This window comes from Tachysurus fulvidraco, chromosome 14, assembly GCF_022655615.1.
Source record: "Tachysurus fulvidraco isolate hzauxx_2018 chromosome 14, HZAU_PFXX_2.0, whole genome shotgun sequence".
NCBI lineage: Eukaryota > Metazoa > Chordata > Actinopteri > Siluriformes > Bagridae > Tachysurus > Tachysurus fulvidraco.
Genome location: NC_062531.1, coordinates 26,282,863 through 26,310,592, shown reverse-complemented (window position 1 = coordinate 26,310,592; position 27,730 = coordinate 26,282,863). Strand labels below are relative to the sequence as shown.

At 41.5% G+C, this 27,730-nt stretch overlaps 1 protein-coding gene, 1 long non-coding RNA gene and 8 other non-coding genes across 11 annotated transcripts in view; 1 reads left to right on the top strand and 9 right to left on the bottom strand.

Annotated features, from left to right (window-relative positions):
- Positions 1 to 2,155: 2,155 nt before the first annotated feature.
- On the bottom strand, positions 2,156 to 12,276 carry dok2 (docking protein 2). Its single transcript, XM_027168255.2, has 6 exons — positions 12,072 to 12,276; positions 11,253 to 11,375; positions 10,813 to 10,983; positions 8,679 to 8,781; positions 4,486 to 4,661; positions 2,156 to 4,393 (listed from the first exon to the last, which is right to left on the bottom strand). Exons 1-6 carry the CDS (start codon positions 12,186 to 12,188, stop codon positions 3,332 to 3,334), a joined length of 1,752 nt encoding a protein of 583 aa, XP_027024056.2. The 5' UTR covers positions 12,189 to 12,276; the 3' UTR covers positions 2,156 to 3,331.
- LOC113656820 overlaps positions 6,680 to 27,730 on the top strand; it is a 36,862-nt gene continuing 15,811 nt past the window's right edge. The window contains exon 1 of one of the 2 annotated variants that reach the window (XR_007137712.1): positions 6,680 to 6,961. This is a non-coding gene — a long non-coding RNA (uncharacterized LOC113656820). Of the gene's footprint in view, positions 6,962 to 13,517; positions 13,637 to 27,730 lie in introns of those variants that run through there. The other variant, XR_003444008.2, reaches the window with a different exon arrangement.
- trnar-ucg lies at positions 14,445 to 14,517 on the bottom strand. The gene has a single exon. It is a non-coding gene; the product is annotated as a tRNA-Arg (tRNA).
- On the bottom strand, positions 15,004 to 15,076 carry trnar-ucg. Its single transcript has one exon. It is a non-coding gene; the product is annotated as a tRNA-Arg (tRNA).
- trnar-ucg lies at positions 15,626 to 15,698 on the bottom strand. Its single transcript has one exon. It is a non-coding gene; the product is annotated as a tRNA-Arg (tRNA).
- On the bottom strand, positions 15,790 to 15,862 carry trnar-ucg. Its single transcript has one exon. It is a non-coding gene; the product is annotated as a tRNA-Arg (tRNA).
- Positions 23,265 to 23,337, bottom strand: trnar-ucg. Its single transcript has one exon. It is a non-coding gene; the product is annotated as a tRNA-Arg (tRNA).
- trnar-ucg lies at positions 23,895 to 23,967 on the bottom strand. Its single transcript has one exon. It is a non-coding gene; the product is annotated as a tRNA-Arg (tRNA).
- Positions 24,382 to 24,454, bottom strand: trnar-ucg. Its single transcript has one exon. It is a non-coding gene; the product is annotated as a tRNA-Arg (tRNA).
- Positions 26,696 to 26,768, bottom strand: trnar-ucg. Its single transcript has one exon. It is a non-coding gene; the product is annotated as a tRNA-Arg (tRNA).

The window sequence follows — 27,730 nt, the reverse complement described above, 5'->3', positions numbered from 1 at the left end:
TTAAACAACAGACACATCTGAAACTGAGCAAATGAGAAGAAGGCTTTAAGCTCCGCCCACTTCACTTCTCTGAAAAGTTGGTTTCCTGATATATTTGGCAACTTCTGCATCATTTTAATTTCCTTCTTGGTTTTATATTCAAAACAAAAAATCTTAGAAGCAAAAAGTTACAGAAAAACTTTTTTGTCTTAAAAATTCTACACATATTTCTATGTATATGTAAATTGTACACATATATAATTAGGCTCATTTGCATACTGATAAAAAGCTCCAGTGCAGGAACTGAGAGCATCAGTGATGTCCTGTGGATGATTCATTCTGCTTCTAACACACACACACACACACACACACACACACACACACACACACACACACACACACACACACACGCACGCACACATTTCTGCAGTGTGATCAGGGAGACACGTGTTTTTACTGCGGGAACACAGCTCCTCCTGGTGGTCAGTGGAGCTCATTACACACAGGAGAGCGGAGAAGACGAAATATTTGACAAACATACAGATAACATACAGATAACATACAGATAACATACAGATAACATACATTATTTACATCATCAGCTATTCCGTCTCTCTAACAGCAGAACATCATTTTATTACTTTATGCTGCTGAAAAGCTGCTACTGTACAGTTACTTAATGAAACTCTCAGGATATCAGGAGATGTCATGGAGATGTCATGGAGTTGTCATGGAGATGTCATGGAGATGTCATGGAGATGTCATGCTTGCCTATTTTTTTTTTTTCAAACAGTGAACAGTGAAGTGACATACAGCTAAGTGTGGTGACCCATACGTAGAATTCGTTCTCTGATTTTCTCCATCCAAAGTGCACACACACAGCAGTGAACACACACACAGCAGTGAACACACACACAGCAGTGAACACACACACCGTGAACACACACCCGGAGCAGTGAACACACACCCGGAGCAGTGAACATACACCCGGAGCAGTGAACATACACCCGGAGCAGTGGGCAGCCATTTATGCTGCGGTGCCCGGGGAGCAGTTGGGGAGTTCGGTGCCTTGCTCACGGGCACCTCAGTTGTGGCTGGCCTGAGACTCGAACCCACAACCTTCAGGTTACGACTCTCTAACCATTAGGCCACGACTGCCCCAAATCTTCAAAACTTGACAGCCCTGCACACACACACAAACACACACACACACATGCACACACACGCACACACACACATACACACACACACACACACATGCATACACAGACACACATACACACACTGCACACACATACACACACACATACATACGCACACACACATACACACACATACACACGCACACACACACATACACATACTGCTCACACACATGCACACACATACACACACATACATACACACACATGCACACACATACACACATACACACACTGCTCACACACACGCACACACATACACACACATGCACACACAGACACACATACACACACTGCTCACACACACACACACACATACACACACACACATACATATGCACACAGACACATACACACACACGCACACACATACACACACATACACACACATGCACACACATACACACATGCACACACATGCACACACACAGACAAACATACATTGCTTTTTTAATATCTCTCATACTATACAAATCTAATTTCTTTTATCTACATCATACAGTTTCTGTGATATTGTCGCGTCTCAGAGCGTAAAATCTACCAGAGAAATCCCTGAATAATAAAGCTGGAGTTTATCAGGGTGAAGACACGCAGGGCTTAAAGAATAAAAGATTCATCTAAAAACTCCTGACTCTGAATCACTCAGTTCAATGTTGAATATTTAAGGCTGATGTATATATTTTATAAGGTGTTAAAGGTGAATTACACCTCTACTGTATAATAGGGTTTTTTTCTACACTGTCAATTATATTTTTTATATAAATATATAAATAAATAAATATCTCACACTGAGTAGAACAATAACATTAAGTGTAAAATCAGTTTTATGAAGAATTTCATTTTGCATCAAATCAGCTACTTTAATTAATTTTTTATTTTTTTTTTAAAATTAACCTAACAAAATGCAAATTTATGCGTGTTTCCTCGCACGCGTTTGTATGGTTTATAAATTCAGGCTGCAGAAATGACACAACTTCAGTTTGTTCAGCTTTTTATTGACACCACTCACACTGCTGAAAATAAACCGATCAGTCCGAGAGTCCACGTAAAGGCTACACGGCGTCACCACACAGAAAGGAAGAGAGAACCGCTGACTTCAGTCTGTGTGTGTGTGTGTGTGTGTGTGTGTGTGTGTGTGAACTGGAACTAGAACTGGCCCTGACCCTCAACACAATAACAGAAATCAGCAAATAGTGGTTAATAAAGCGGCGACTTCAGGTCCGACTGTATTACGATGCTGTTTACAGCCTCCGAGCTCTCTGCAGAAGGTCAGTGTGGTTTCAGCCGCATTGCCCCGAACCACCGAGCTGAAATTTCCACATCAATCACGCTGGAAGAAATGAGTGTGTGCTTGAGCTACTGTGGAAAAAACATGTGGTGTACAATCTCTTACACGACTGTAATAATCTACATCATCGCACTAGAACAACACTGACATTAAATACAGTATTTATAGCAGAATCGGTCCTTACATCCTGGTCACATGGTTTCACTCACCAGGTTCCACGTAAAATTGCACTCTGATTGTAACGATTGATAAAAACTGAAAGTTTCCTTCCACATCGATGCTGAGTTCTGGATGCCGATCGGTCGGAAGGCGATGATTCGTTTTCTCTAACAGCAGCTCTGACAGTAGTGCAGCTAGTTACGTAATTAATATAGAATCATACGCTTGTTTCCATAGTAACAGCTCGTTCTCAGGGGTTCGTTCCGGAGACGTGCCGTATAAACACTTTAAAATGCACGTGTATGGCAGGAGTCTCCAGCGCCAGAGCTTTGATACAGTCAGAGGTGAAGCTCAAACTACTTTTCTTTTCTTTTTTACAGTTTCTCAGTAATGCGGTTTTTTTGTTTGTTTGTTTGTTTGTTTGTTTGTTGTCTTACATGATAGCAGGAAGGAAGAGGGTGCTTAAATATTAAAATAGTTAAAAATTACAATAAATAGAAAAGTATCACGGCTCGCAGACATTATAGGAAAATAATCAGCCGTGTGATTGTAACTGTGACTCGGCTTCAGAGGATTTAATCCGTACCCATTAAGGCTTGGTTGTAGGAGCTGAGAGTTCGACAGTCTTTTTATGCTCGAGATCAGAAAACCGAAGAACTTTATAGTGATTTCTTCACACACTACTTGATCTGGTTTGTCCAGTTTATTCATTCAGAGAACTAGTTTTCATTTTCATTATCACGTTATCATACGGAGACGTATCCTCCTCATCTTCGGCCTGTATTCCTGTCCTCCGGCTTTTCTCTCCTCTCTCTCTTTCCTGCTCAGGAATTCTGGCTCTCCTGGGAGGTTTGGGAACGGCGTAGTCATCCACGTGTGCATTGTAAGGGAACTCGTGTCCGCTCGGGTCATTTACAGCACCCAGGGTCTTCCATGCGTTACCACGGACTTCTTTGGGGTCATCGTAGAGCGCCGCCGGAGGCATCGCGGCGCAGCCTTCGGGTTCGTCATAAATGTGTTCCACTGGATATTTATTCGAATGTCTTTTGGGTTTTTGTGGGATTGACCTGATGGCAGACTCATCAATGCTATCATAAAGTGGCTCTGCAGTCTTCTCGTTATCGGCTCTAGTTTCGTCACTCAAACAAGGTTCCACTACCTTCGGTGGTCCCAAATGTGACGATGCTAAAATGTCCATCATGATGTTCTTGGCAATGCTGTCAAACGGAAGCGAGTACTCTGTGTCTGGGGAGCTGGAACAAGGACGAAGCATTTGGTGTTGCTCTTCATGCACGACTCGGTCTGGAATCTCTTTATCTGAAAGTGGTGCCGTGACCTGAGAGTAGGCTTCGTCTTCCGTGTTGGCTAAAGGACAGCTCCGGAAGTTCTTGACCTGGTTCTTTCTTGGCAGTGGCCGTGTCTCAATGTTTAAGCTCTTAACCCCGGTCAGATGTTTATCTGTAGGTGCTTCTAGTCTTGTACGATGTGGCGGTGATTGTCTGGCTTTGTCCTTCACAGCTGTTTCACTCAGCATGCTGTAGATGGTGCTGGAGCTGTCCTCTGTGGGTGGAGTTATTTTGGGTGGCATAGGTAAAGTATCTCGATCTCGAGCACCATTTGAAGACTGTTGCTGTGCAATTCCTGCTTTCTGTAAGTTAATGGAGGCTTCCACGCTCTGGAAAATGGCGTTGCCTTGTTTGGTGTCAAACTCAAAGTTGCCTTCACCGGAGTCGCACCTTCGCCCGGCCTCAAAAGAGAACGTTGTCTGTTTTGACAGAGACACAACATGTTATTATGATGCCTAATGTGTACAGAATGTTGTTTATTGTCATATATCTGGAAACAACAGAATCGTACCTTGTCTCGTCCAAACCTACGAAGGAACCGATAAGGCCATGTGAAGTAGACTTCTCCTGTCTTGGGCTCCTTCAGGAGCAAACTTTCGAAATCTGTACGGAGCAAGTAATGTCCCTTCAGCCCACACCTCTCCGCAGCATCCGTACGTCTGATCACCACCTTGAAGTCCCTCAGGGCTGAAGACAAGAAAAGGGTTTTTAATTATTAACTCTGAAAGTGGAAATGTGGAATGTTTCATTTGGAATTAAACCCAGGGTTAGCGTTAGGGTTAGGGTTAGCGTTAGGGTTAGCGTTAGCATTAAGGCTAGGGTTAGACTTATGGCTAGAGTTAGGGCTAGGGTTAGAGTTAGGGTTAGGGTTAGAGTTATGGTTAGGGTTAGAGTTATGGTTAGGGTTAGAGTTATGGTTAGCATTAGGGCTAGGGTTAGAGTTAGGGTTAGCGTTAGCATTAGGGCTAGGGTTAGAGTTATGGTTAGGGTTAGAGTTATGGTTAGCATTAGGGCTAGGGTTAGAGTTAGGGTTAGCGTTAGCATTAGGGCTAGGGTTAGAGTTATGGCTAGATTTAGGGTTAGGGTTAGAGTTATGGTTAGGGTTAGAGTTATGGTTAGGGTTAAGAAAACAACACGGCAGTTTCTTTGATGTTGTCTCTCTCTCATAATATGCTTTTGGAAGGAGTGTATTGAAGGAGTCTCCAGTGCGCTGTGTTAACACTCAGACATAAAGCTGTAACTTTTCTAACTTTAGCACAGAACAGTTAGGGTTAGGGTTAGGGTTAGGGTTAGAGGTTAGGGGTTAGGGGTTAGGGGTTAGATTTGTGCACAGAAGAGTTGTGTTTTCTCTGTTAAAGGACAAGTTCTACATTATACTTATTTAACCCTCCTGCAGACCTTTTCTGAATTCCTATACAAATTAGGAGCACCGAGTCGACTTTTTTCACCTTTTTAGTCTAACTTGTTTCCAAAATATTAACAAAAAACCCAGAAATTTTGAATTATTTTCACTGTAGAGGCACAAAAGTTAATGCACAATTACAGGCTGGTATATTTCAAAGGCAGCCACATGTGTGTGTGTGTGTGTGTGGGTGTGTGTATTAGTGGACATTTTATGTGTGAATTTTTGTGTCTGTATGTATGTTCATCGCGCTGAAAGGGGCAAAATGTGTGACCTATTGCCCCACTAAATGTGGCCGGGTCCACCAGACCCTTGAGGATCCAAAACGCAATTTATATATATATAGTGGTCTGAACACATAGTTCAACGAAAATAGACAAAATTAATTTTCCTTGCAAAGTTCATAACAATCCTGGTAAATTTCAGGCAAATATGTGGAAGAAAACCCAAATTATGTCACATTAAACTTTCATTACACCTTCCAGCCGGGTCAGATGGACCCGAGGAAAATACAAGGGTTAATTAACACAAGAAAAGTGACCTGCACTTTAAAGCTGCTGTACGTAAGTAATGCAGCAGTAAAACATGGACAAGACCCAGAGAAAGCAACTCGTCCATCAACACCTTATTTATGTCTCGCAAACCTGGAGAAAAACTCAGCCGCCTCTGGAGTGCAATTATTTTTCGACTACAGTATCGACACGCAGCAGCTCGTTAGATCCGATCGTCTTCTCGGAGCACGATGTCAAACCTGCCGTTTTTGTTTTACAGCATAAAGAGCTGCACGAGTCAGGTAGCAAAAAGAGAAATAAAATCCTGCACAGAAGAGATGTGGTTTAGTGCTGCGTAGTTTATATGTTACATGTGGTTATGGGAGCTCCAACAAGGGGAAACTGCAGAAATATATAAAGCTTCTGTTTGCAGCTTCGCTGAGCTTCTCCTCTCGAAACAGAAACAGGGCAGTGGATGACACAGATCCTTCCGGTAAATACACACTAGTGTTACAGAAATAGCACAGACAGCGTGTGTGTGTGTGTGTGTGTGTGTGTGTGTGTGTGTGTGTGTGTGTGTGTGTGTGAGAGAGAGAGAGAGAGAGAGAAAGAGAGAGAGAGAGAGAGAGAGAGAGAGAGAGAGAGAGAAAGCAACACAGAGAGAGAGAAACAGAAAGAGAGAGAGAAAGAGAGCAACAGAGAGAGAGAAAGCAACAGAGAGAGAGAGAGAAACAGAGAGACAGAGACAGAAACAGAGAGAGAGAGAGAGAGAGAGAGAGAAACAGAGAGAGAGAGAGATCAACAGAGAGAGAGAGAAACAGAGAGAGAGAGAAAGAGAGAGAGAGAGAGCAACAGAGAGAGAGAGACAGAAACAGAGAGAGAGAAGGAGAGAGAGAGAAACAAAGAGAGAGAGAGAGAGAGAGAGATCAACAGAGAAATGTTCTCATATTTGCGATTATACAATACTGACATAACTAAATGTCTTTTCTTTCTCTTTCTTTTCTTTCTTTTCTTCACTTCTCTCTCTCTTCCTCTGCCAGGTGGCTGCTGTGTTCAGGAAGTTTAGGGTTTGTGGGGAAACTCTTTCTTACAAGGTAAGAAAACAGACCTGCAAGGTTTCTTGACGTAAACCATCCTGAGTGCGCACAAATCCAATAAGGGGATAAATAATGAAATAAATAAAAACCCAGAACAGGAAAGTCGACAGTTTTACTCCTGAAGCCATCAGTGAGATCGTTTATAAGATTTCTCAGTTTCGTTTGTTTATAAAGTTAAGCGTCCGCCTTATAAAGCCGTAAACGTCCCCACGGACGAGCCGTCGCTATAAAAACGCCAAGCGACCGGCACAAATAAAGCATTTCTGATACAGAATCGCACTAAAACTATGTCGCATTTAAAAAATCGAAGTCAGGCCAACTTTAAAAATATCCCTGTTTGCCGTAACACGACCGACCGCCAATTTAGGACAGACTCCATTTTTATTTTTTTTTGCTGTAAGTCCGACCGACTCGCCGGTTGTAAATTTGCGTTAAGACCGATTTTTTTTTTACTATTCAAAACAACTAATACAAAAGCAATAAAATAATAATAATTACATTTTAGTAAGTATTGTAAATATATAAATAGGTCTACATACAAACGAAGGCTACGTTCTTTCTTTTAAATAAAAACCCGTGACATCATCTATGTTTACACTATCGGTTAGCGGATGTCACACTACGGCCTGTGCGTTCGCTTCGTCTCATTCTCTCTCATTCACTGTCAGAGTCGACGGGTCGCGCTCGGTAATGACGGCCGCGGCTGCAGTAAACAAAATGTTCGCCGTCACCATTCAAAGTCGTACGTGTTCGGGCGCCATGATACATCTAATAAAGTCATTAAAACAGCTCAAGACCGCTTTAACTTGGCACGAAGTTCTGGAAAAACTGTCCAGCATCAAAATAAGGTTTGCGATGATGCGCCCGAAGGCAGGTTGAAGACCCGGTCAGTGACGTCACAATACTGTATGTTAATTTGTTTATAGTCATACCGACGTAATCACCGTCACCAAAATTGTACTTTTTTTTTACATTGAAACTTCAAAAAAAAAAAAAAAATAGACCTACTGGCCTTTTATTTATTTATTTATTTATTTACTGTTACTGCAAACCAGAATATTTTTAAGGATGGCCTCATAATGAGTTTTTCTTCACTCTGATGTTCACGTTAACGTTCCTAAAGGTTTAAATCTTTAAGCGTGAGTTTTGACCTTCAGTGTTTGTTATCGTGGGTTGATTTTAGTGACAGATGAAATAAATCTTGGTTATCTTTAATGTTTATTTTGGTCTATTAAGTGTCAGTGCCTCGTTAGACATCGCTAGTGTTATTTATAACGCATTTGTGTTGAAGTCGATGGTTTACTCATGCTAGAAGTCTAGTTTCTATGGTAACCTTTAACCATTAAAAGGTCACGGGTTAGCATGAAATGTTAGCAGAGAACCCGGAGGTCTGTGACGACATGTCGAGGTTGGAGCTGCAGAGACGCTGACAGCAGGATGTGTCACACTGTGACTGATAAGCAGACAGTCTTCACAAACAGCGGACACTGGTGTTATATTGTCTTCCGCCACACGACAGGAAAAATAGGCCACAATTTTCCACTGCGTAAGAGGAAAATAAATGAAGAAGTGGCTCAGGTTTTAGTGTGTGACCAAAGCTGCGTTAATGTACTGAACACAGCGTACAGAGTAGGTTCAAACCAGACGTTTTCACACATACTGTAGTTCCTCTTGCACTTTGTATTTATTTCTGTAAAATCTGTCGTGTTCTCACCGGCTTCTTTCCCGCAGTAGAGCGAGTTGTCCGTCATGGAGACGTCGTCGGGCTCCGGAGGTAAACTGTTCCTTCTCATCGCTCCTCTTTCGCTCCAGTTCATCTACAGAAGAAAGACGATCACGATCATTCGCACGGGTTTAGTTTAGTTTAATCATCTGGGAGTCAGTTCCTCTTTCGCAACACTTAGTCACTATATTTCTAAATTGATTTTGAATAATTGCAGCACATTTTTATAAAGTACAGCAGCTCCAGAAGCACTGTGGGGTTATGGGCTGACGTCTATTTCATCTTCACTGACAGCATTGTCATAGGACGGGGCACGAAAGCCTTTATTATCACCACATATACATTGTGGAATACTTTTCTTCACATACCCCAGCTGAGGAGGTTGGGGTCAGAATGCAGGGGCAGCTATGATACAGTGCCCCTGGAGCAAGGAGGGTTGAGGGCCCAGCAGTGGCAGCTTGGCTGTGCTGGCCCTTGAACCCCGATCCTCCGATCAACAACCCAGAGACCCTTAACCAGTTGAGCCACCACCGCCCTCCGTGATAGGTGTTTCATTAAACTCAACGAGAACGTGAGCGCCGCTTCGTCTAAACAACGATAAACACGACGTTCACGAACCTCCTCGTGACCTCAGGCTCACTGTGGAAAACATTTACTTATAGTTTATTAGTAAACGAATTGTTCTAATCCCACGAGACAAACCACAGTCTGTCTCTGACTAATAACTACGACTAACAATCCATCGCCGGATCCTTCACGATAACCGACGACAAAATCACAGACTATATCGCGAGTCACGTCGTTATCCTTAAATACTTTCCATTCAGATTTAATCGAATATAAAATCTCCTCAACACCGATGAGTCACAGTCACAGGAAATGTTTTCTCCTTAAGCAAAAGTTTGTAACTTTACTTTTTTTTTTCTTTTTATTAATCTCTTAACCAATCAGATTACAGCTCAGGAAAGAAGACTAATAATAATAACAACGTCTCTGACTGATTCTGTCTCCGAATCTAAAGCTCATGGAAATTTCCAATCTTTTCATTCAATTAAAAATATCTAACGTTTATTGTTATCGAGTTTAATCGTAAACACACACCTGTACTAACTATCTGGTTAAAACGGTTAAGTGTGTTGTTATGGTTACAGCTTGAAACCCGGTCCATATAAATCGGATCGTCGGCGTGGATCTGTCCGTCTGAGACGTCCGTAAAGAAACCGTCCGATTACGATGCGACCGAATTACAGATCGACTGGAGTTCAGAGAAATAAATAAAGGTTTTATGAGTAAAAGTCATTAAAATTTCCTGCACGTTTTCCTGCACGGCGAAATGTTTAGCTATTTTTCCGATCATCACGTCTGATCTTAACCTCTGATCCAGCTCGTGTCGGTATCTGAGAGTTACCCTTTGTCTTACTGAAACACTACAGAAAATGTCAGGTTCAGTCTCATGGAAACATCTGACTCTGGGTTTTGAAATGGAAAAGCGATCAAAATCGTGAAGGTTTCTTTCCCCAAACACAGACGAGTCACTTCTCCAGTCTACAGCCGGTACAAGCGCCTTCCCTCTATAACCTCTGACGCTAACGAGGAACAGATTATCAGCTGTCTGTCTCGCTGTTAAACAAAATAAAGGAGTTAATAAAGCGACATTTCTGTAAGGAGTCTCCGGTGTCAGAGTTCTCTGATACCTTCTGGACGGAGGACGTTACGTTTCTCTGCGGTTTATCAGTAACATGACAAGCTGCAGGTTTTGTCTTATGAACTTCAAGACAGAAAAAAAAGGAAGTAGAACAGGGAACTGACTCGTTTTACAGACTTTCCACATCATTGCACTGATGTTACTATAAATGGATAAAAAAAACAGGACTTTTTGTTTGCAATAAAACTTTGCTCTGCTAAAAGACGAGTCCGTTATCTTTCGTTACTGAATAATAATCTGTAACGCAGTAACACATTAACACCACCTTCGTATATTCTTCTTTAGTGAGATCGTTTCAGTCGACACAGAATAGCGAAATATTCGTGTTCCGTCGTTGCAAAGTGTTTTTACTGAAACCTTTCGGTCGGTGGAAGAAATGAACGTTGCGTGTTGCTGCAACAGAAGTTAGTTCTTACTTACAGGAAATGCAATTTCACACAGTTTCTGCATCCAGTCTTCTACTTCAACCATTTCTACAGCAAAGAGAAATGTCTTCTCGGTCGTTTCTATCAGGAAAGCCTTGCAGTCCTTCGGGCATCCGTCCATGTCCGCAGCCTCGGACACGCGGACGCAGTCGCTCAGTCTGATAATCTGCGGCGGTAACATGTGTTATAGGATATCATGAGACTTTTATTTTGCAAAAAGCGACTTGTATGAAACATCTGACATCTTTGCGTGCAGTAAAACGCTGACGGCTCTGCGTCTGTCTGTGAGCCTGACAACAAAATCGTTCTTACTAAACAAACAATAACGTGCCACATGTTAAAGCTGCTGTCTTTAAATATGCCAAAGAACATAAAGTAAGTATATTTTATTCGTTATAATGTTGAATCGTCTTCGTGCAGAACTTCTTCACTCACCTTCTTGGTGTCCTGCTTGCATTTGGACTTCTCCAGTGTGCCGTCTTTACACTCGAAAAACTCTAGTCGTGAGATGGAGCAGGAGCTTTCTCGGTACAGAATAGACCAGACTTTTCTCCACTTCTGTAACAGATGAACGACGGATTACTGACCTTTATCGTCCCTCAAGGTCAAAAATTTTAATACATGGGGATCTCCTTTACTCAAAAAAATAAATCCCCCAGAGTGCAGCATGTTAATAAACACAGCTAACGTCATTTTACATTTTGGAGTAATGGTGGTTTTGACACTAAGATGTCTAAAGCTACTAACCATATATATATATATATATAGGAAGGTCCCTTTCTTGCAAAATACTGAAGCCTGGATATCATAAAGTTACAGAATATTTCGTCTGCTGGCTACGATCTATATTTCATAATGTCTGATTTGAGTGTGTGATCCAATGCAGACAAAAGGGACTCATTTCTGAGCAAATATCAATAATCAGTTCACTTTTTTTTACCCTTTTTACCCTCTTTAAAAACTGACGTGTTAATCATACTACATAATAATAACACTCGATAATATTACGATTGTTTTCGCTTTACGGCACCTGCAATATTGTAAGGTCTTTAGTGATACTTCACTCGTATACACGGAGACATAGGTTAGACACAACAAGCAATAGTTTATGATTAAAACATATTTATAATTTAATTTACAGACCCACAGAAAGCCGTCGTTTGCTTTAGCACTCGATCATGTGTTCGATTCGATTAAAATCTGTTTCTCATCATAGTTTAGACATCAGACACAAATCCTGGCCTGTTTTCTTACCTTCCCAAATCTTTGCTGCTGTACATACAGCATGCCCTTCTTTCTGATGTCCTCCTCCATGTCTCTCTGGTACATAATCTTCTTTAAAACGACTACGACGTCTACCGCTTCTTTCATCTAGCGCTACACCCCTTTCCTGAGCGTTTGCGTGTGACGTAATTAACATCTCAGATTCCGCCGTTTGTACATCCTGTATAACGCAGATGGGTTCTTTTGCAACACTCTGCAGCAGAAGATACACACAATCCGTGTCGCTGTACATGCAGTAATAAGCATGCGTGAGAAGTCAGATGTCAGTACTTAGTTCCTGAGTGAAATCCCTTCCACCCAAAACACAGTGTGTGAGGTGTGTTTGTGTTTCACGTTTGCATTTTACAAACTTTCTGTTCGTTGTAAGTTATTACAACAAAGACAGATACTTCTTGTTCGTTAAAACGTTGATAAAACGTCGTGAGGTCAGAATTATTTTCACCTCTAAGTATAGCAGCTTTAGCACTAAAGTGTCATCTCGACTCTGTGGTCAGCTGCTCTTGCTAACATCCTGTTTCCACTGCCAAGCACACACACACACACACACACACACACACACACACACACACACACAAAAAAAACACACACACGATTTAGAGCTAATAGAGTATACCATATGGCTCATTAATTATAGAATTTTGCATTGCAAATTTAAATTAATAATGATCAAAGATAACAGAAGCCATTTTTCAAACTCCGATGATAAACGCTCCTCTTCCCCTGTTGCTGACTCTTTAGTGACCTCTAGGGTCGAAAAAGGAAAATTAAAAACTGTGTCAAAGAATTTGTTTAGGCTTGGAATCCTTTGTAACTTGACAACATTCTGGTACCTTTAACATGAAATATAATAAGATAAGACAAGCCCGTAGGCAGGGGGTGGGGGTGGGGGTGGGGGGAACCCCTCCTCACTGCCAAAGGTCCAGAATTTAAGTCGTTTTGGGGTTTTTTCCCAGGTGATTATTGTCATCATTGTTTTAATCAATGCTTGTGTCTGGGTTGCTGTTTCAAATTAATGATACATTATTGTAGCTGGACACACGTGTGTGTGTGTGTGTGTGTGTGTGTGTGTGTGTGTGTCTGTCTGTCTATCTGTTTTTCTGTTTGTCTGTGTGTGTGTGTGTGTGTGTGTGTGTGTGTGTGTGTGTGTGTGTGTGTGTGTGTGTGTGCGCGCGTGCAGTTCAGAGACAGTTCTCGCAATACACTTTTCAAAACAACGGTGAAGCATTGCCTCTGAATAATGGGGGGAGGGGTTTTATATATATATATATATATATATATATATATATATATATATATATATTATATATATATTAATTATAAGGATTTTTGTATTTTATCCACTCAATAGTCTACAATATAATCTACATATAAACGTAGCGTAATTATAATAACAAAACATATTCAGTGATATTGGCTGTGCAATATCGACTTTTGTGATTGGCCAATACCGGCAGACTGGAGCCAATAGAAATGCTTCTCTCCTTCGGTGCAGCGCGTCTTGATTCCTCTGAGAACTTCAAAGCGGACCACGTGAGGTAAATGATCCTGAATGATTAGTATATTAATTGATTTATGATGCCCAGCTAATCCATAAGTGTAAGACAAATACAGCAACAAGCAAAGAGGCATCGACGTAGAGTCAAGAAATGATGATGAAAATAATTATTATTAATACTTCAGTAAAGTTCATTAAATCTATCCTGTTGTTAGTGTGGGCTTTAAACTTATGTACTGTGTATGGACTGAAAGGTGGTACATGAGGAAGTGATGTGACAACAATGCAGTAAATAATTTAGGTGCATCAGAAAGCGTGCTCGTTAAGATCCCAGCAGACAAGTTAATCAGACAAGTTAGTGCATAAAAGGTCACCAAAATGAAGTACCTCATAATTAAATACAAAAGGAGGACAAAACTGCAAACCCCACCCACCCCCCAATAGGCTGGCTAGCAAAAATGCTTACTTCCTCCATAACCTCGCCAACTTTTTAGCGCAACGGCGTGCTGTGTGTGACGTCATTGTTATCGTTCGTTTGCGCATGCGGGTTAGTTCGAAACAGCAAACAGTTCACACTGATGTCTGATATAGGCCAGATTTTAAAATGTAATGTGAACAAACAGCCATTTAGTGTTGAGGAGCTGCAGGATTAAAGCTACAGAGCAGCTGTTGCTGATGATGAAAGTTGATTGAAATCTAAATATTTAATTTTTTTTTACTGCTATTGTACGAGTTAGAACCTGTCAGGAATGATTTCAGATTCATTCAGTCTGATCTGGCTCACACCAGATTGTGAAGGTGATAATGAGCAGAAGTGCTTGGCAGTTCCTAAAGATCACCTTATAAGTTGACCCAGATGGGACTTGAACCCACAATCCTCAGCTCCGAAGGCTGATGCCTTATCCATTAAGCCACTGGGCCCATATATCATATTTTACCCATGTATCAAGAGCTAACTAAAAGTGCACCCAGATGCTCCTCCAACCCACAATCATCATGTGAAGCTGAAGCTTTACCTGTTAGACCTTCAGCTTTGATTTTCAAAGTCCATTTCAGTGTTTTTTCATCCGGCTCACACCAGATTGTTAGAGACCAATGTTAGAGATTTAAGCACTTATGTACGTCGCTCTGGATAAGGGCGTCTGTCACATGCTGTAAATGTAAATGTAAAATGTTGTAACATTTGACAGAAAGTTCTATTAAGAAGCTCAAATTGAGTCAGTAGTTACAGCACTTTACACCACAGCTTGAAAGGAAGCAGAAGACAAACCTGCATCAACGGGAATTGAACCTAAACAGGAATCTTGTATGATACCACTACGCACCGGGCTTTTTCACTAGTTATGTGAACCTTTAGTGTTCAGGACCTGCAGGATTAAAGCAAAGGTTATTGAACACCTTAGAGGTTGACCCAGATGGGACTCGAACCCACAATCCTCAGCTCCGAAGGCTGATGCCTTATCCATTAGGCCACTGAGCCCATATGTCAAGTGTTACTGCTATCACATGAGTTTAGGGGTGCCTTCTTAAGAGCTAACTAAAAGTGCACTCAGATGCTCCTCCAACCCACAATCACCTAAAAGCCCTCATCACTCCTCACACTGCACCTCACACCCTCAGATCTACAGCACTGCTCCACTGGTTCCACCATCTCTCAGGGTAAGAGTCGAGTTTACTACAAGACTCTTCTCTGTTCTTGCACTGAGGTGGTAGAATGAACTTCCCCTAGAGGTCCGGACAGCTGAGTCACTGGTTATTTTCAAGTGGCAGTTAAAGACCTACTTATTCAGGAAACACTTCAACTAGCACTTCTTTCCTTATCTTATGCATTTAAAAAACAAAACACAATCTTTGACACTTTTTCATTACAACTTCTTAAGAGCTAAGTAGAAGCACCCAGATGTCCTCCAACAGGAATCTTGTATGATACACTACACCACTGTGCACCAGGCTCTTTTCCTAGTTATCAGAACATTTAGTGTTCAGGAACTGCAGGATTAAATCAAAGGTTATTGAACACCTTATAAGTTGACCCAGATGGGACTTGAACCCACAATCCTCAGCTCCGAAGGCTGATGCCTTATCCATTAGGCCACTGGGCCTGCAGAGAAAAGTCTGTTTTACTAGTTATCTGAATATTTAGTGTTCAGGACCTGCAGGATTAAAGCAAAGGTTATTGAACACCTTAGAAGTTGACCCAGATGGGACTCGAACCCACAATCCTCAGCTCCGAAGGCTGATGCCTTATCCATTAGGCCACTGGGCCCATATAACATGTTTTACTGCTATCGCATGAGTTTAGGGGCACCTTCTTAAGAGCTAACTAAAAGTGCAACAAGATGCTCCTCCAACCCACAATCATCATGTGAAGCTGAAGCTTTACCTGTTAGACCTTCAGCTTTGATTTTCAAAGTCCATTTCAGTGTTTTTTCATCCGGCTCACACCAGATTGTGAAGGTGATGATGAGCAGAAGTGCTTGGCCGTTCCTAAAGAACACCCTTATAAGTTGATTCCTATGTTATTCTAGATGACAAGGGCCGTGTCTGTCTACCGCGACATTGCACTCCTTTTCTCGTCCGCGAGTTGAATGGCCCCACTCATCGCGGACGAAGAGGGGTGTTACAGGACTTTTCTGAGGTTTTTTGTATTTTCCGCTTACACACAAACGTGAATAAAACATTAGACGGATGTTTAATATGCACACAGAACAACATTTCAAAATCAGGTGCCACACATCAACACCTTCCCACGCCTGACACTCCCTTTCAAGAATGGCAGATTGATTTCACACACATGCCTAGACAGGGTCCTTTCAGATACCTTTTGGTAATGGTTGATAAGTTCTCCAGATGGGTAGAAGCCTTCCCATGTAGTAAGGAAAATGCTAGAGTGGTGGTACAGAAGCTAACTACTGAAATAATTCCTAGTGCTCTAGATATATGTGTGTGAGATGCTGATGTGTCAACACTTGTCCTCAACCTCGATCAGAAGGTTATGGGATGATGCAATAATGGATTGTCCACGACATATATGGTTCAAACGCTCTGATTTTATTCTAGAAAATCCACTTGAATCATGTTCAGTTTCCATTTGGGTTTATGTGTTTGTCTCTGTGTGTATATGTATGTGTGGTTTCTGAAATAAAACAAATAATAAATTCACTTAACAGGAATTTACAAGTGGTAAAATAAAGTATGCATTTAGACTAATTCAACAAACAGTGAAATAGAACATATACAAGAAAGGTAAATTATTCACCTTTAGCCACTATATGGCGCTATTACCCCGGAAATAATTTCAACATCTAACGTAGGTAATCGCGATAAGTCCGATTAAGCTTTATAAATAATATATGTGTGTCGAAATTCTAATATCTTAGCTTAACAACAAACATATACAAAGAATTAAATATTTTGCTGCCAGTATGAGCGATTGCAACAGCAAGCTAACCTTTGAACATGCTCATGCTATCATGACACGTGACCAAAAATTATTACAAACATAAATGTGATAGGAATTATTAATGCACATAAACAGTCGCATAACGTATCTTAACCATTAATAAACGTAACTTACAGTCTCAAGGACGCACATATCCAAACAAACAATAATCTGCCTCTTCCGTAGCGACTGAACTAGTTAGAACTTGTCTGCGCAGGTCTATCACTCCGCCCACATATTACGTCACCAACGAAACAGCAGGGTATTTTATACAGCCGCCCCCTAATTTGTTCAACAAATTAGAAATAAATAAAATTACACCTGCAACTAAAGGTTATATACCACTAATCATTTGGTAACTCTGGGAGGACAATAAGTTTGGAAACAGGGCGCCTGTAGATCCTGTCCCCAATAGTTACTTCTGCCACTCTAACTGTTCCATCACTGCTAGGAAAAACTTGAGTTATTTTACCCACAGGCCAATGAGGTCGTGGCAATTGAGAGTCCATAACCATGACTACTTCTCCCACTGATAGGTTGGGTGTAGACTGTCTCCATTTAGGACGATGTTGTAGAGTTGGCAAGTAGTTCTGAATGAACTGTTTCCAGAACTGGTCAGCAATCACTTGGCTATGTCGCCATTGTCTCTTGTTCAATAAATCTCTTGGACCATAAACCACTTGTGGCAGAGATGCATCTCGCCGCCCCATGAGCAACAGATTTGGAGTGACTGGGTCAGTATCGGATATCTGTGATGATACTTAACCAAGTGGTTTAGAATTTAGCATCCCTTCTACTAGAACAGTGGAAAGGACTTCCTCTGATACAATCTGATCCCTAAGTATCACTCGAAGACAGAACTTAATAGAGCGTATTTCCCGTTCCCAGACCCCTCCGAAGTGAGGTGCATGTGGAGGGTTAAACTGAAAAGATATACTCTGTTTCATTAGTTTTTCTTTGAGTGTTGGTTCAAGAGCAGAGAAGGTAGACTGGAGTTCTCGGTTGCCACCTCTGAAATTTGTGCCCTGATCGGATATTAATTCGAAGGGCTTACCACGTCGGGAAATGAAGCGACGTAAAGCCATTAGAAAGGAGTCCGTATCCATATTATGTAGCAGGTCTATGTGGACATATCTTGTGGTGAGACACTTGAAAATAATACCCCAGCGCTTTTCATGTCTTCTGCCTATTTTTACCGTAAATGGTCCAAAGCAATCAACTCCTGTCGACCAAAAGGGTGGCTGATAAATGCGGAGACGAGCTACAGGGAGATCAGCCATTTTGGGGTTGACTGGAGTACTACACCATCTCCTACATTCTATGCACTGTCGTTGATACTTTCTTATGGCCTGCCTGCCTCTAAGTATCCAATAAGTTCTTCGCAATTCGGCAAAGACGCGTTCAGGTCCAGGATGAAAGAGCCGATTATCATAAACCTGTATTATGAGTTTAGCGATGGGGTGTTCTGGTGCAAGTACAATGGGGTGCAAAGCATCAATCTCTAGTTTCTCTGCTTTACGAAGACGACCACCTACTCGAATTAATCCTATCTCTTGGTCATATTCAGGTGACAAAGAGTTTAATCTGCTGTTGGAGCTTATTACCTTCCCGTTTTTTAGTGCATGGATTTCATCGGGAAAACAGTCCTGCTGGGCCTGTTTCAGTAGGAGAATTTCAGTGTCGATATGCTCTGTGGCTGACATTGAGGGTGTGGTCGCCCCATGCACAGACTGATAAGCAGATTGTACTAAGTCTGCCCATGTTGTGAACTGGTCTGGGGCTGGTAGAGAAGATGAAGTAACAGCAACATGTACACAGAAATATGATTTTCTTAACTCCTCATCTGTTGAGGATAAGTTGGGTTGTATTGGCCAGTTTTCTCATGGTTGCTGTAGAAAGTGAGGGCCCTGATTCCACTGGCATACTTGAGAGAGCTCATAAAGAGATTTGCCTCTTGTAATGTCATCTGCACGTTTTTTTTTTGAGTCTACATATTTCCAACTATCTGAACTTGTCAATTCCTGTATCTCAGCAATCCGTGTGCCAACAAACACTTTGTAATGACAGGATTCTGATTTGATCCAAGTAAGGACTGTTGTAGAGTCTGTCCATAGAACAGGGATCTGTATGGGTATGGAAAGTTCAGTTAGGAGGAGTTTAGCTAGCTGGGCACCAGTTAAAGCAGCACACAGTTCTAATCGTGGTATTGATAACTGCCTCTTAGGGGCCACACGGGACCTAGCCATTACAAAGGAGACTTGAACTTCTTTCTCAAGTTGCAGACGTAGGTACGCGAGTGAACCATATGCGCGTTCAGATGCATCACAAAACACATGCAACTCAACCGTGCCACGATCTGTATTTGGACAGAGAGGGAAGTAGCACCTTGGCATGCTTATTTTGGGCAGAACCTGGAGCTCACTAGTCCAATCTTGCCATTTTTTTAGCATTTCTTCTTCAATGATATCATCTCAGCCTCTTTTCTTGTTCCACAGAGCTTGTACTAAGATTTTAGCCCGGGTGGTATAAGGCAAAATATAACCAAGAGGGTCATATTGGGAGGCTAGTACTCTGTATATATTGCGCATGGTGGGCTCCTCGGGTGATAATTCTTTACTTTTGTAACTCAGACTATCAGATATGCAATGCCAAGAGAGCCCAAGGGTAGACTCTTGATGGTCGGTTTTGTGCTCAGTCAGCCGTAGTTCGCAGTTTTCGGACCGTGCCTCAGTGGGTAGGTGTTCAATTACTTCTGGGTAATTACTGGCCCACTGTCTGATTTCAAATCCACCGTTTGATAGTAACTGTCTCATTTTGTCAACAAGTCGCTTGGCTTGGTCCTTTGTGGGAAGAGACTGCAAGCAGTTATCTACATAAAAGGAGTGTAATACTGAGTCCACTACCTCTTCGTTGGTTTCGTGATGATCTATGACATGACGCTGGAGGGCGTATATGGCACAACATGGGCTACATGTAGTTCCAAATGGTAGGACGCGCCACTCATAAATGTCAGGGCTCCTCTCTCTTTCCAGATTTCTCCACAAGAACCGAAGCAACGGATGACCTTCTGGTAGGAGACGAACCTGGTGGAACATTGCTCAGATGTCACCACTGATGGCTACCGGATACTGTCTGAATCTGAGGAGAACACCCAGCAAAGATGGACCTAATGTAGGTCCTGGAAGTAGCTGATCGTTCAGTGAAACTTGCTGATACTGATAAGAGCAGTTGAACACAACTCTGGATTTCCCGTTGTGATGTACAAGATGATGTGGAATGAACCATGACTCATTTGTACCTTTAGCCTCTTCAGGAGTGAGCTTCACTGCATATCCTGCATTCTTCAGTTTTTGGATTTCATTATTATAAACTTCGGCCAATTCTATATTTTGTTGCAATCGGCGTTCTGTGGCTCGTAGGAGGGCCATAACTGATTCTGGGCCAGTATTTAAGACCTTTGCATCCTTCAGGCGGAGAAGAGGTGTTGCATAACGGTATACCCCATCTACATCTACTCTTTAGGTCTTTGTTTCCAGCACTTTAAGAGCGTCCTTATCCTGCTTGGAACGTGTACAGTCTTTCACCGTTTGGAAGGGAAGTACATCTACCTGCCATAACTTTTCCACGTGTTGGTATAGATCTTGTGTGGGAGAGCAGAACAGGGAGGTCTTCAAACAGGTGAAGTCAGATGACTGATCCAGAAAGGTTGCTGGTCCTTGAATAGCCCAACCCAAATTTGTATTAACAGCTACAGGACTGCCTAGTGAGCCCATACAGACTGGAGCTATTGGTATGATGAGTTTGGGGTAATCAGAACCGATCAACAGCAGTGGCTGAACATCCTTGTAAGCAGTAAGGGGAATATCCTTGAGATGTTTGAATTTTGCTTTCAACCTATCCACGGGGCAGGAATGTTTGGCTAAGTTCAGCTCCTGAGCAATAAATGCTGTGTGTATTTTATGCCGAATGCTAGGATCGACAGGTGTAGACAGTTCAAATGAAACTGATGCGCCTTGAATCTCGACTACTTCCTGTCTAACGGTCCTAAGAGCTGATGATTCGACCACGGTTTCCAGCTCAAGGTAATTCACTGCTGTGGGGAGAATTATAGTCCTCTCAGAACCATCGTCAAGGATCGCATATGTATCCAGTGTTCTTCCATTATTATGGAGTCTGACGGGAACCACTTTCAACATAACTCTGCCAGAGTGAGTCACATGATCAAGGTAAACTGTTCTGGGTACCGTATTCATAGTAAGAATGCTCTTGTTGATAGTGACTGCTGTTTTGTGGAGAACCGTTAAATGCTGTTCACTACAGAGGGTACAGGGTCTTTTCAGGGTACAGTTAGCAGGCTCATGTCCTCTGCCACACTTCCAACATCTGTTGTTATCCTTTATCCAGGTAGTTATTTGTGATGTGGTCAGTTTACCAAATTCGGCACAAGAGTTAAGATAATGCATTTGGCATTTACAGAAGGGACAGTATGGTTTAAAGCTTTCCCGTTTCTTAACCTTTGTCAGATCCTTCTTCGGTTGGGAACATACATTTGCCGGAGCTGAAGTTTCAGCTGTCTGATTCATGCCATAGTAAATTGTAGACTGTACCTTAGGTGGTTTTAGGGTTCTCTGTTCTCTATTCTCATAGCGAGTTCTTTCTGAGCTGTAAAGTTCAACTGCTTTCCTGGATATCTGCAGCGCTTGTGATTTCCTCTCAAGCCACTCTGCAAATTCAAGGAGGGTATACATTTTATCAGTCCCATTCTGGAGAATGCCCTTTGACAGACAATATTCAATTAAGCTATCTCTGTACGATGATGGGAGCTTGGTGAGTAATCTGTCAACATGAGATCCACACATAAGCTCAGTCTGAGAAGGCCCTTCTAATGTACTAAGAAGGAAAACCAGAGTACTGACTGTGTGTCAACACTTGTCCTCAACCTCGATCAGAAGGTTATGGGATGATGCAATAATGGATTGTCCACGACATATATGGTTCAAACGCTCTGATTTATTCTAGAAAATCCACTTGAATCATGTTCAGTTTCCATTTGGGTTTATGTGTTTGTCTCTGTGTGTATATGTATGTGTGGTTTCTGAAATAAAACAAATAATAAATTCACTTAACAGGAATTTACAAGTGGTAAAATAAAGTATGCATTTAGACTAATTCAACAAACAGTGAAATAGAACATATACAAGAAAGGTAAATTATTCACCTTTAGCCACTATATGGCGCTATTACCCCGGAAATAATTTCAACATCTAATGTAGGTAATCGCGATAAGTCCGATTAAGCTTTATAAATAATATATGTGTGTCGAAATTCTAATATCTTAGCTTAACAACAAACATATACAAAGAATTAAATATTTTGCTGCCAGTATGAGCGATTGCAACAGCAAACTAACCTTTGAACATGCTCATGCTATCATGACACGTGACCAAAAATTATTACAAACATAAATGTGATAGGAATTATTAATGCACATAAACAGTCGCCTAACGTATCTTAACCATTAATAAACGTAACTTACAGTCTCAAGGACGCACATATCCAAACAAACAATAATCCGCCTCTTCCGTAGCGACTGAACTAGTTAGAACTTGTCTGCGCAGGTCTATCACTCCGCCCACATATTACGTCACCAACGAAACAGCAGGGTATTTTATACACCTAGATATGGCATCCCTGTAGGAATTGATTCTGACAAGGGAACTACATTTACATCTAAAGTCACTCAGCTTCTGTGTAAAGAGTTAAAGATCAATTGCCATTTCCACATTCCTTACCATACACAGTCATCAGGTATGGTGGAGCGAGCCAATCGCACAATAAAAGACAAAATTCGTAAAGCAATGCACACGTCCGGTTCCAAAAATTGGGTTCATGCGTTACCCCTTGTACCCACAACCTTCAGCAGCGAAGGCTGATGCCTCACGCTTTAGGTAACTGTTCCATTTATTTAGCATTTTTGCTCATGCATGTGTTAGAATCTATCAGGAAAGTTTTCAGAATGTTTCTCCACTTTCACTCCAGTCCTTCACTATTGCCCAGAAGGAACAAATCACAACAAATCACCCCAGTGTTCTGTGCATGGAAGTAATTAATAACAACAATTTTAACACCTAGACTTGATCTAGCAGAGCTATGTCAGGTGTTCAGACCAAGTCAAAATGAACACTGTCACAATTACCACAAGCAAAGGTAATTGAATATTATAAGTTGACCCAGATGGGACTCGAACCCACAATCCTCAGCTCCGAAGGCTGATGCCTTATCCATTAGGCCACTGGGCCTGCAGACGAAAGTCTTGAAAAACCTTTTTTTTAACCATATATCATTTTTTACTTCTATCGCATGAGTTTATTATCCACATTCAGTCTGATCCATCACCGTTGTCCAGATAGATGTGGAACACTCTGGAGCCTTATCCATTAGTCCACTGGGCCCATGTATCACTGCTATTTCATGAGTTTAGGCACACCTTCTTAAGAGCTAGGTAGAAGTGCACCCAGATGTCCTCCAACCACAGCTTGAAAGGAAGCAGAAGACAAACCTGCACCAGTCAGGAATCGAACCCGAATCTCGTATGGTACACAAACACCACTGTGCACCAGGTTTTTTATTAGTTATCCGAACATTTAGTGTTCAGGACCTGCAGGATTAAAAAAAAGGTTATTGAACACCTTATAAGTCCAACCCACAATCATCATGTGAAGCTGAAGCTTTACCTGTTAGACCTTCAGCTTTGATTTTCAAAGTCCATTTCAGTGTTTTTTTCATTCGGCTCACACCAGATTGTGAAGGTGATAATGAGCAGCGCTTGGCAGTTCCTAAAGAACACCTTATAAGTTGACCCAGATGGGACTCGAACCCACAATCCTCAGCTCCGAAGGCTGATGCCTTATCCATTAGGCCACTGGGCCTGCAGACAAAAGTCTTGAAAAACCTTTTTTTTTTTAACCATATATCATTTTTTACTTCTATCGCATGAGTTTATTATCCACATTCAGTCTGATCCGTCACCACTGTCCAGATAGATGTGGAAAACTCTGGAAAGCAACAATTGAGCCTTTTTCAAACAAGACGTTTAAAGAAACACCTCCCCAAAACATTCTGTTTAATGCAAGAATAAAAGGCAGCTTGGATAAATTTACCTTACTTATACCACTAGCTTTTTAGAGCTCGACATGTAAGACCACCAGCTTGTAAAGCCAAAAACAGACCAGCTCCCTCTTACCTAAAAGCCCTCATCACTCCTCACACTGCACCTCACACCCTCAGATCTACAGCACTGCTCCACCGTCTCTCAGGGTAAGAGTCGAGTTTACATTATAAGTTGACCCAGATGGGACTCGAACCCACAATCCTCAGCTCCGAAGGCTGATGCCTTATCCATTAGGCCACTGGGCCCATATACCATGTGTTACTGCTATCGCATGAGTTTAGGGGCGCCTTCTTAAGAGCTAACTAAAAGTGCACCCAGATGCTCCTCCAACTCACAATCATCATGTGAAGCTTAAGCTTGGCTCCATGCATCTTCCCGTCAATTTTAACCATCTTCCCTGTCCCTGCTGAAGAAAAGCAGGCCCAAACCATGATGCTGCCACCACCATGTTTGACAGTGGGGATTGTGTGTTCAGGGTGATGAGCTGTGTTTCTTTTACGCCAAACATAACGTTTTGCATTGTTGCCAAAAAGTTCAATTTTGGTTTCATCTGACCAGAGCACCTTCTTCCACATGTTTGGTGTGTCTCCCAGGTGGCTTGTGGCAAACTTTAAACGAAATGGCTTTCTTCTTGCCACTCTTCCATAAAGGCCAGATTTGTGCAGTATACGACTGATTGTTGTCCTATGGACAGAGTCTCCCACCTCAGCTGTAGATCTCTGCAGTTCATCCAGAGTGATCATGGGCCTCTTGGCTGCATCTCTGATCAGTCTTCTCCTTGTATGAGCTGAAAGTTTAGAGGGACGGCCAGGTCTTGGTAGATTTGTAGTGGTCTGATACTCCTTCCATTTCAATATTACACAATATTGCACAATGCTCCTTGGGATGTTTAAAGCTTGGGAAATCTTTTTGTATCCAAATCCGGCTTTAAACTTCTCCACAACAGGATCCCGGACCTGCCTGGTGTGTTCCTTGTTCTTCATGATGCTCTCTGGGCTTTAAACGGACCTCTGAGACCATCACAGTGCAGGTGCATTTATACGGAGACTTGATTACACACAGGTGGATTCTATTTATCATCATTAGTCATTTAGGTCAACATTGGATCATTCAGAGATCCTCACTGAACTGCTGGAGAGAGTTTGCTGCACTGAAAGTAAAGGGGCCGAATAATTTTGCACACCCAATTTTTCAATTTTTGATTTGTTAAAAAAGTTAGAAATATCCAATAAATTTCATTCCACTTCATGATTGTGTCCCACTTGTTGTTGATTATTCACAAAAAATTACAGTTTTATATCTTTATGTTTGAAGCCTGAAATGTGGCAAAGTTCAAGGGGGCCGAATACTTTCGCAAGGCACTGTATGTATGTATGTATGTATGTATGTATGTATGTATGTATGTATGTATGTATGTATGTATTAATGTATGTATTTATCCCCAATGAGCAAGTCTAAGGTGACTCAGGCAGCAGTGGCAAGGAAAAACTCCCTTAAATTGGTAAGGAAGAAACCTTGAGAGGAACCGGACTCAAAGGGGAACCTCATCCTCATATGGGTGGAACTGGGGGTGTGATTACAAATATACAGTCAAACAAGTGTTGAATTGGTGTAAAGATCACATGGAGTTCAGATCTCCTCTTGGTATCATAGAGTCCAACTGGAGATGGTAGATCTGTAGATGTCTCAGGATTTTCATAGAGTCAGCCTCAACTCAGTGGAGGTCCAAAATCTTCATTACACGGAAGACGATCGGAGCTGGTACAATGTCTGGATGCCTCGGGATGGGTAGAAAGAGAGAAGCAGTGTAGAGGGATTAACATATCTGGTGTTCATAAAAAAGGTGCAAGTCTAAAGTATTGGTGCATAATTTTATTTTATATTTCTAAGGTGGAAGAAGGCAGTTTTGCTAGTATGGGCGATATGATTTTCAAAAGAAAAGTTACTGTCTAATAAACACCAGGACTTTCACTGTCGAGCTACTAGTAACAGTACATCCCTCTAAGTGAAAGTTAAATTGTGAGAGTTTCTGTGTACTGGTTTTTGGACCTATAAGTAGTATTTCTGTCTTCTCAGAGTTTAACAATAGAAAGTTGCAGCTCATCCAGTCTTTTATCTCTCTAAGGCATTGAGTTAATTTGGACACAGTGGCTATTTCATCTGGTTTTGATGAGATATATAACTGTGTGTCGTCGGCATAACAGTGGAAACTAATCCCATGTCTTCTAATAATGTTCCCTAATGGAAGCATGTATATCGAGAAAAGCAGAGGTCCTAGAACTGATCCTTGAGGGACCCCATAATTAACTGGTAATAAACTGGAGGATTCACCATTTAATTCTACAAAATGGAGTCGATCAGACAGGTAGGATCTAAACCATCTTAAATCCTGTCCATGAGTACCTGTGCAATTTTGTAAGTGATCTAGGAGAATGCTGTGATCTATAGTGTCAAATGCAGCACTAAGGTGGAGTAGAACTAATAATTGACCCAGATGGGACTCGAACCCACAATCCTCAGCTCCGAAGGCTGATGCCTTATCCATTAGGCCACTGGGCCCATAGATCATGTTTTACTATCACATGAGTTTAGGGGTGCCTTCTTAAGAGCTAACTAAAAGTGCACCCAGATGCTCACAGAGTCAAAATGAACACTGTCACATGATATAGTTCACAGTGTCCAACACTTTTGGACAGTTTTAAATGATTGCAGTGAATGTGGGCAAATAAATATGGACAGTTCGTTCTAAATTATAAGTTCTGTCTGCTTCCATGAATAAGAAAAACTTCTATAGAGATGCAGAAAACTCTGCGTGTATTTTTTTGGCCAAATTGGGTAAAGCATCCATCTTTGGCACTCAGTAGTTTTGGTTCAAATCCCATTTGGGGGAACTTTTAGCTAGATCTTTAGAAATTGCTTTAGATCAAGAACCACTACTTATTTTCAGGTTCTCATCATTTTACTGATAAGTTTTACCTATTTAATTCAGTTCAATACAAGTTTATTTGTATGGCATTTTTTACAACTGACGTTGTCTCAAAGCAGCTTTACAGAACATAAACATAGAACAAAAGGTTATTATAAAGATTAATAATTAATGTATTTATCCCCAATGAACAAGTCTGAGGTGACTGTGGGGAGGAAAAACTCCCTTTGATGGCAAAGGAAGGAACCTTGAGAGGAACCAGACTCAAAGGGGAACCTCATCCTCATCTGGGTGACACTGGGGGTGTGATTATATATATACAGTCTGATAAATGTTGTGTTGTATCTATCAAGTAAAATAGAATAGAAGATAAAAAGGCTAAAAATGTTTACACCCAGTAAAGTTATTGAACACCTTATAAGATGACCCAGATGGGACTCGAACCCACAATTCTCAGCCTTATCCATTAGTCCACTGGGCCCATGTATCACTGCTATTTCATGAGTTTAGGCACACCTTCTTAAGAGCTAGGTAGAAGTGCACCCAGATGTCCTCCAACCACAGCTTGAAAGGAAGCAGAAGACAAACCTGCACC

What these genes read in the sequence shown, in the direction of transcription:
- dok2 (XM_027168255.2), bottom strand. Translation starts at nt 12,188, where the DNA reads ATGAAAGAAGCGGTAGACGTCGTAGTCGTTTTAAAGAAGATTATGTAC. An exon ending in TGTGTGAAATTGCATTTCCT is followed by an intron (nt 8,782 to 10,812) that starts GTAAGTAAGAAC and finishes TTTCTTCTGTAG; the next exon opens with ATGAACTGGAGCGAAAGAGG. An exon ending in GTAGGTTTGGACGAGACAAG is followed by an intron (nt 4,394 to 4,485) that starts GTACGATTCTGT and finishes CTGTCAAAACAG; the next exon opens with ACAACGTTCTCTTTTGAGGC.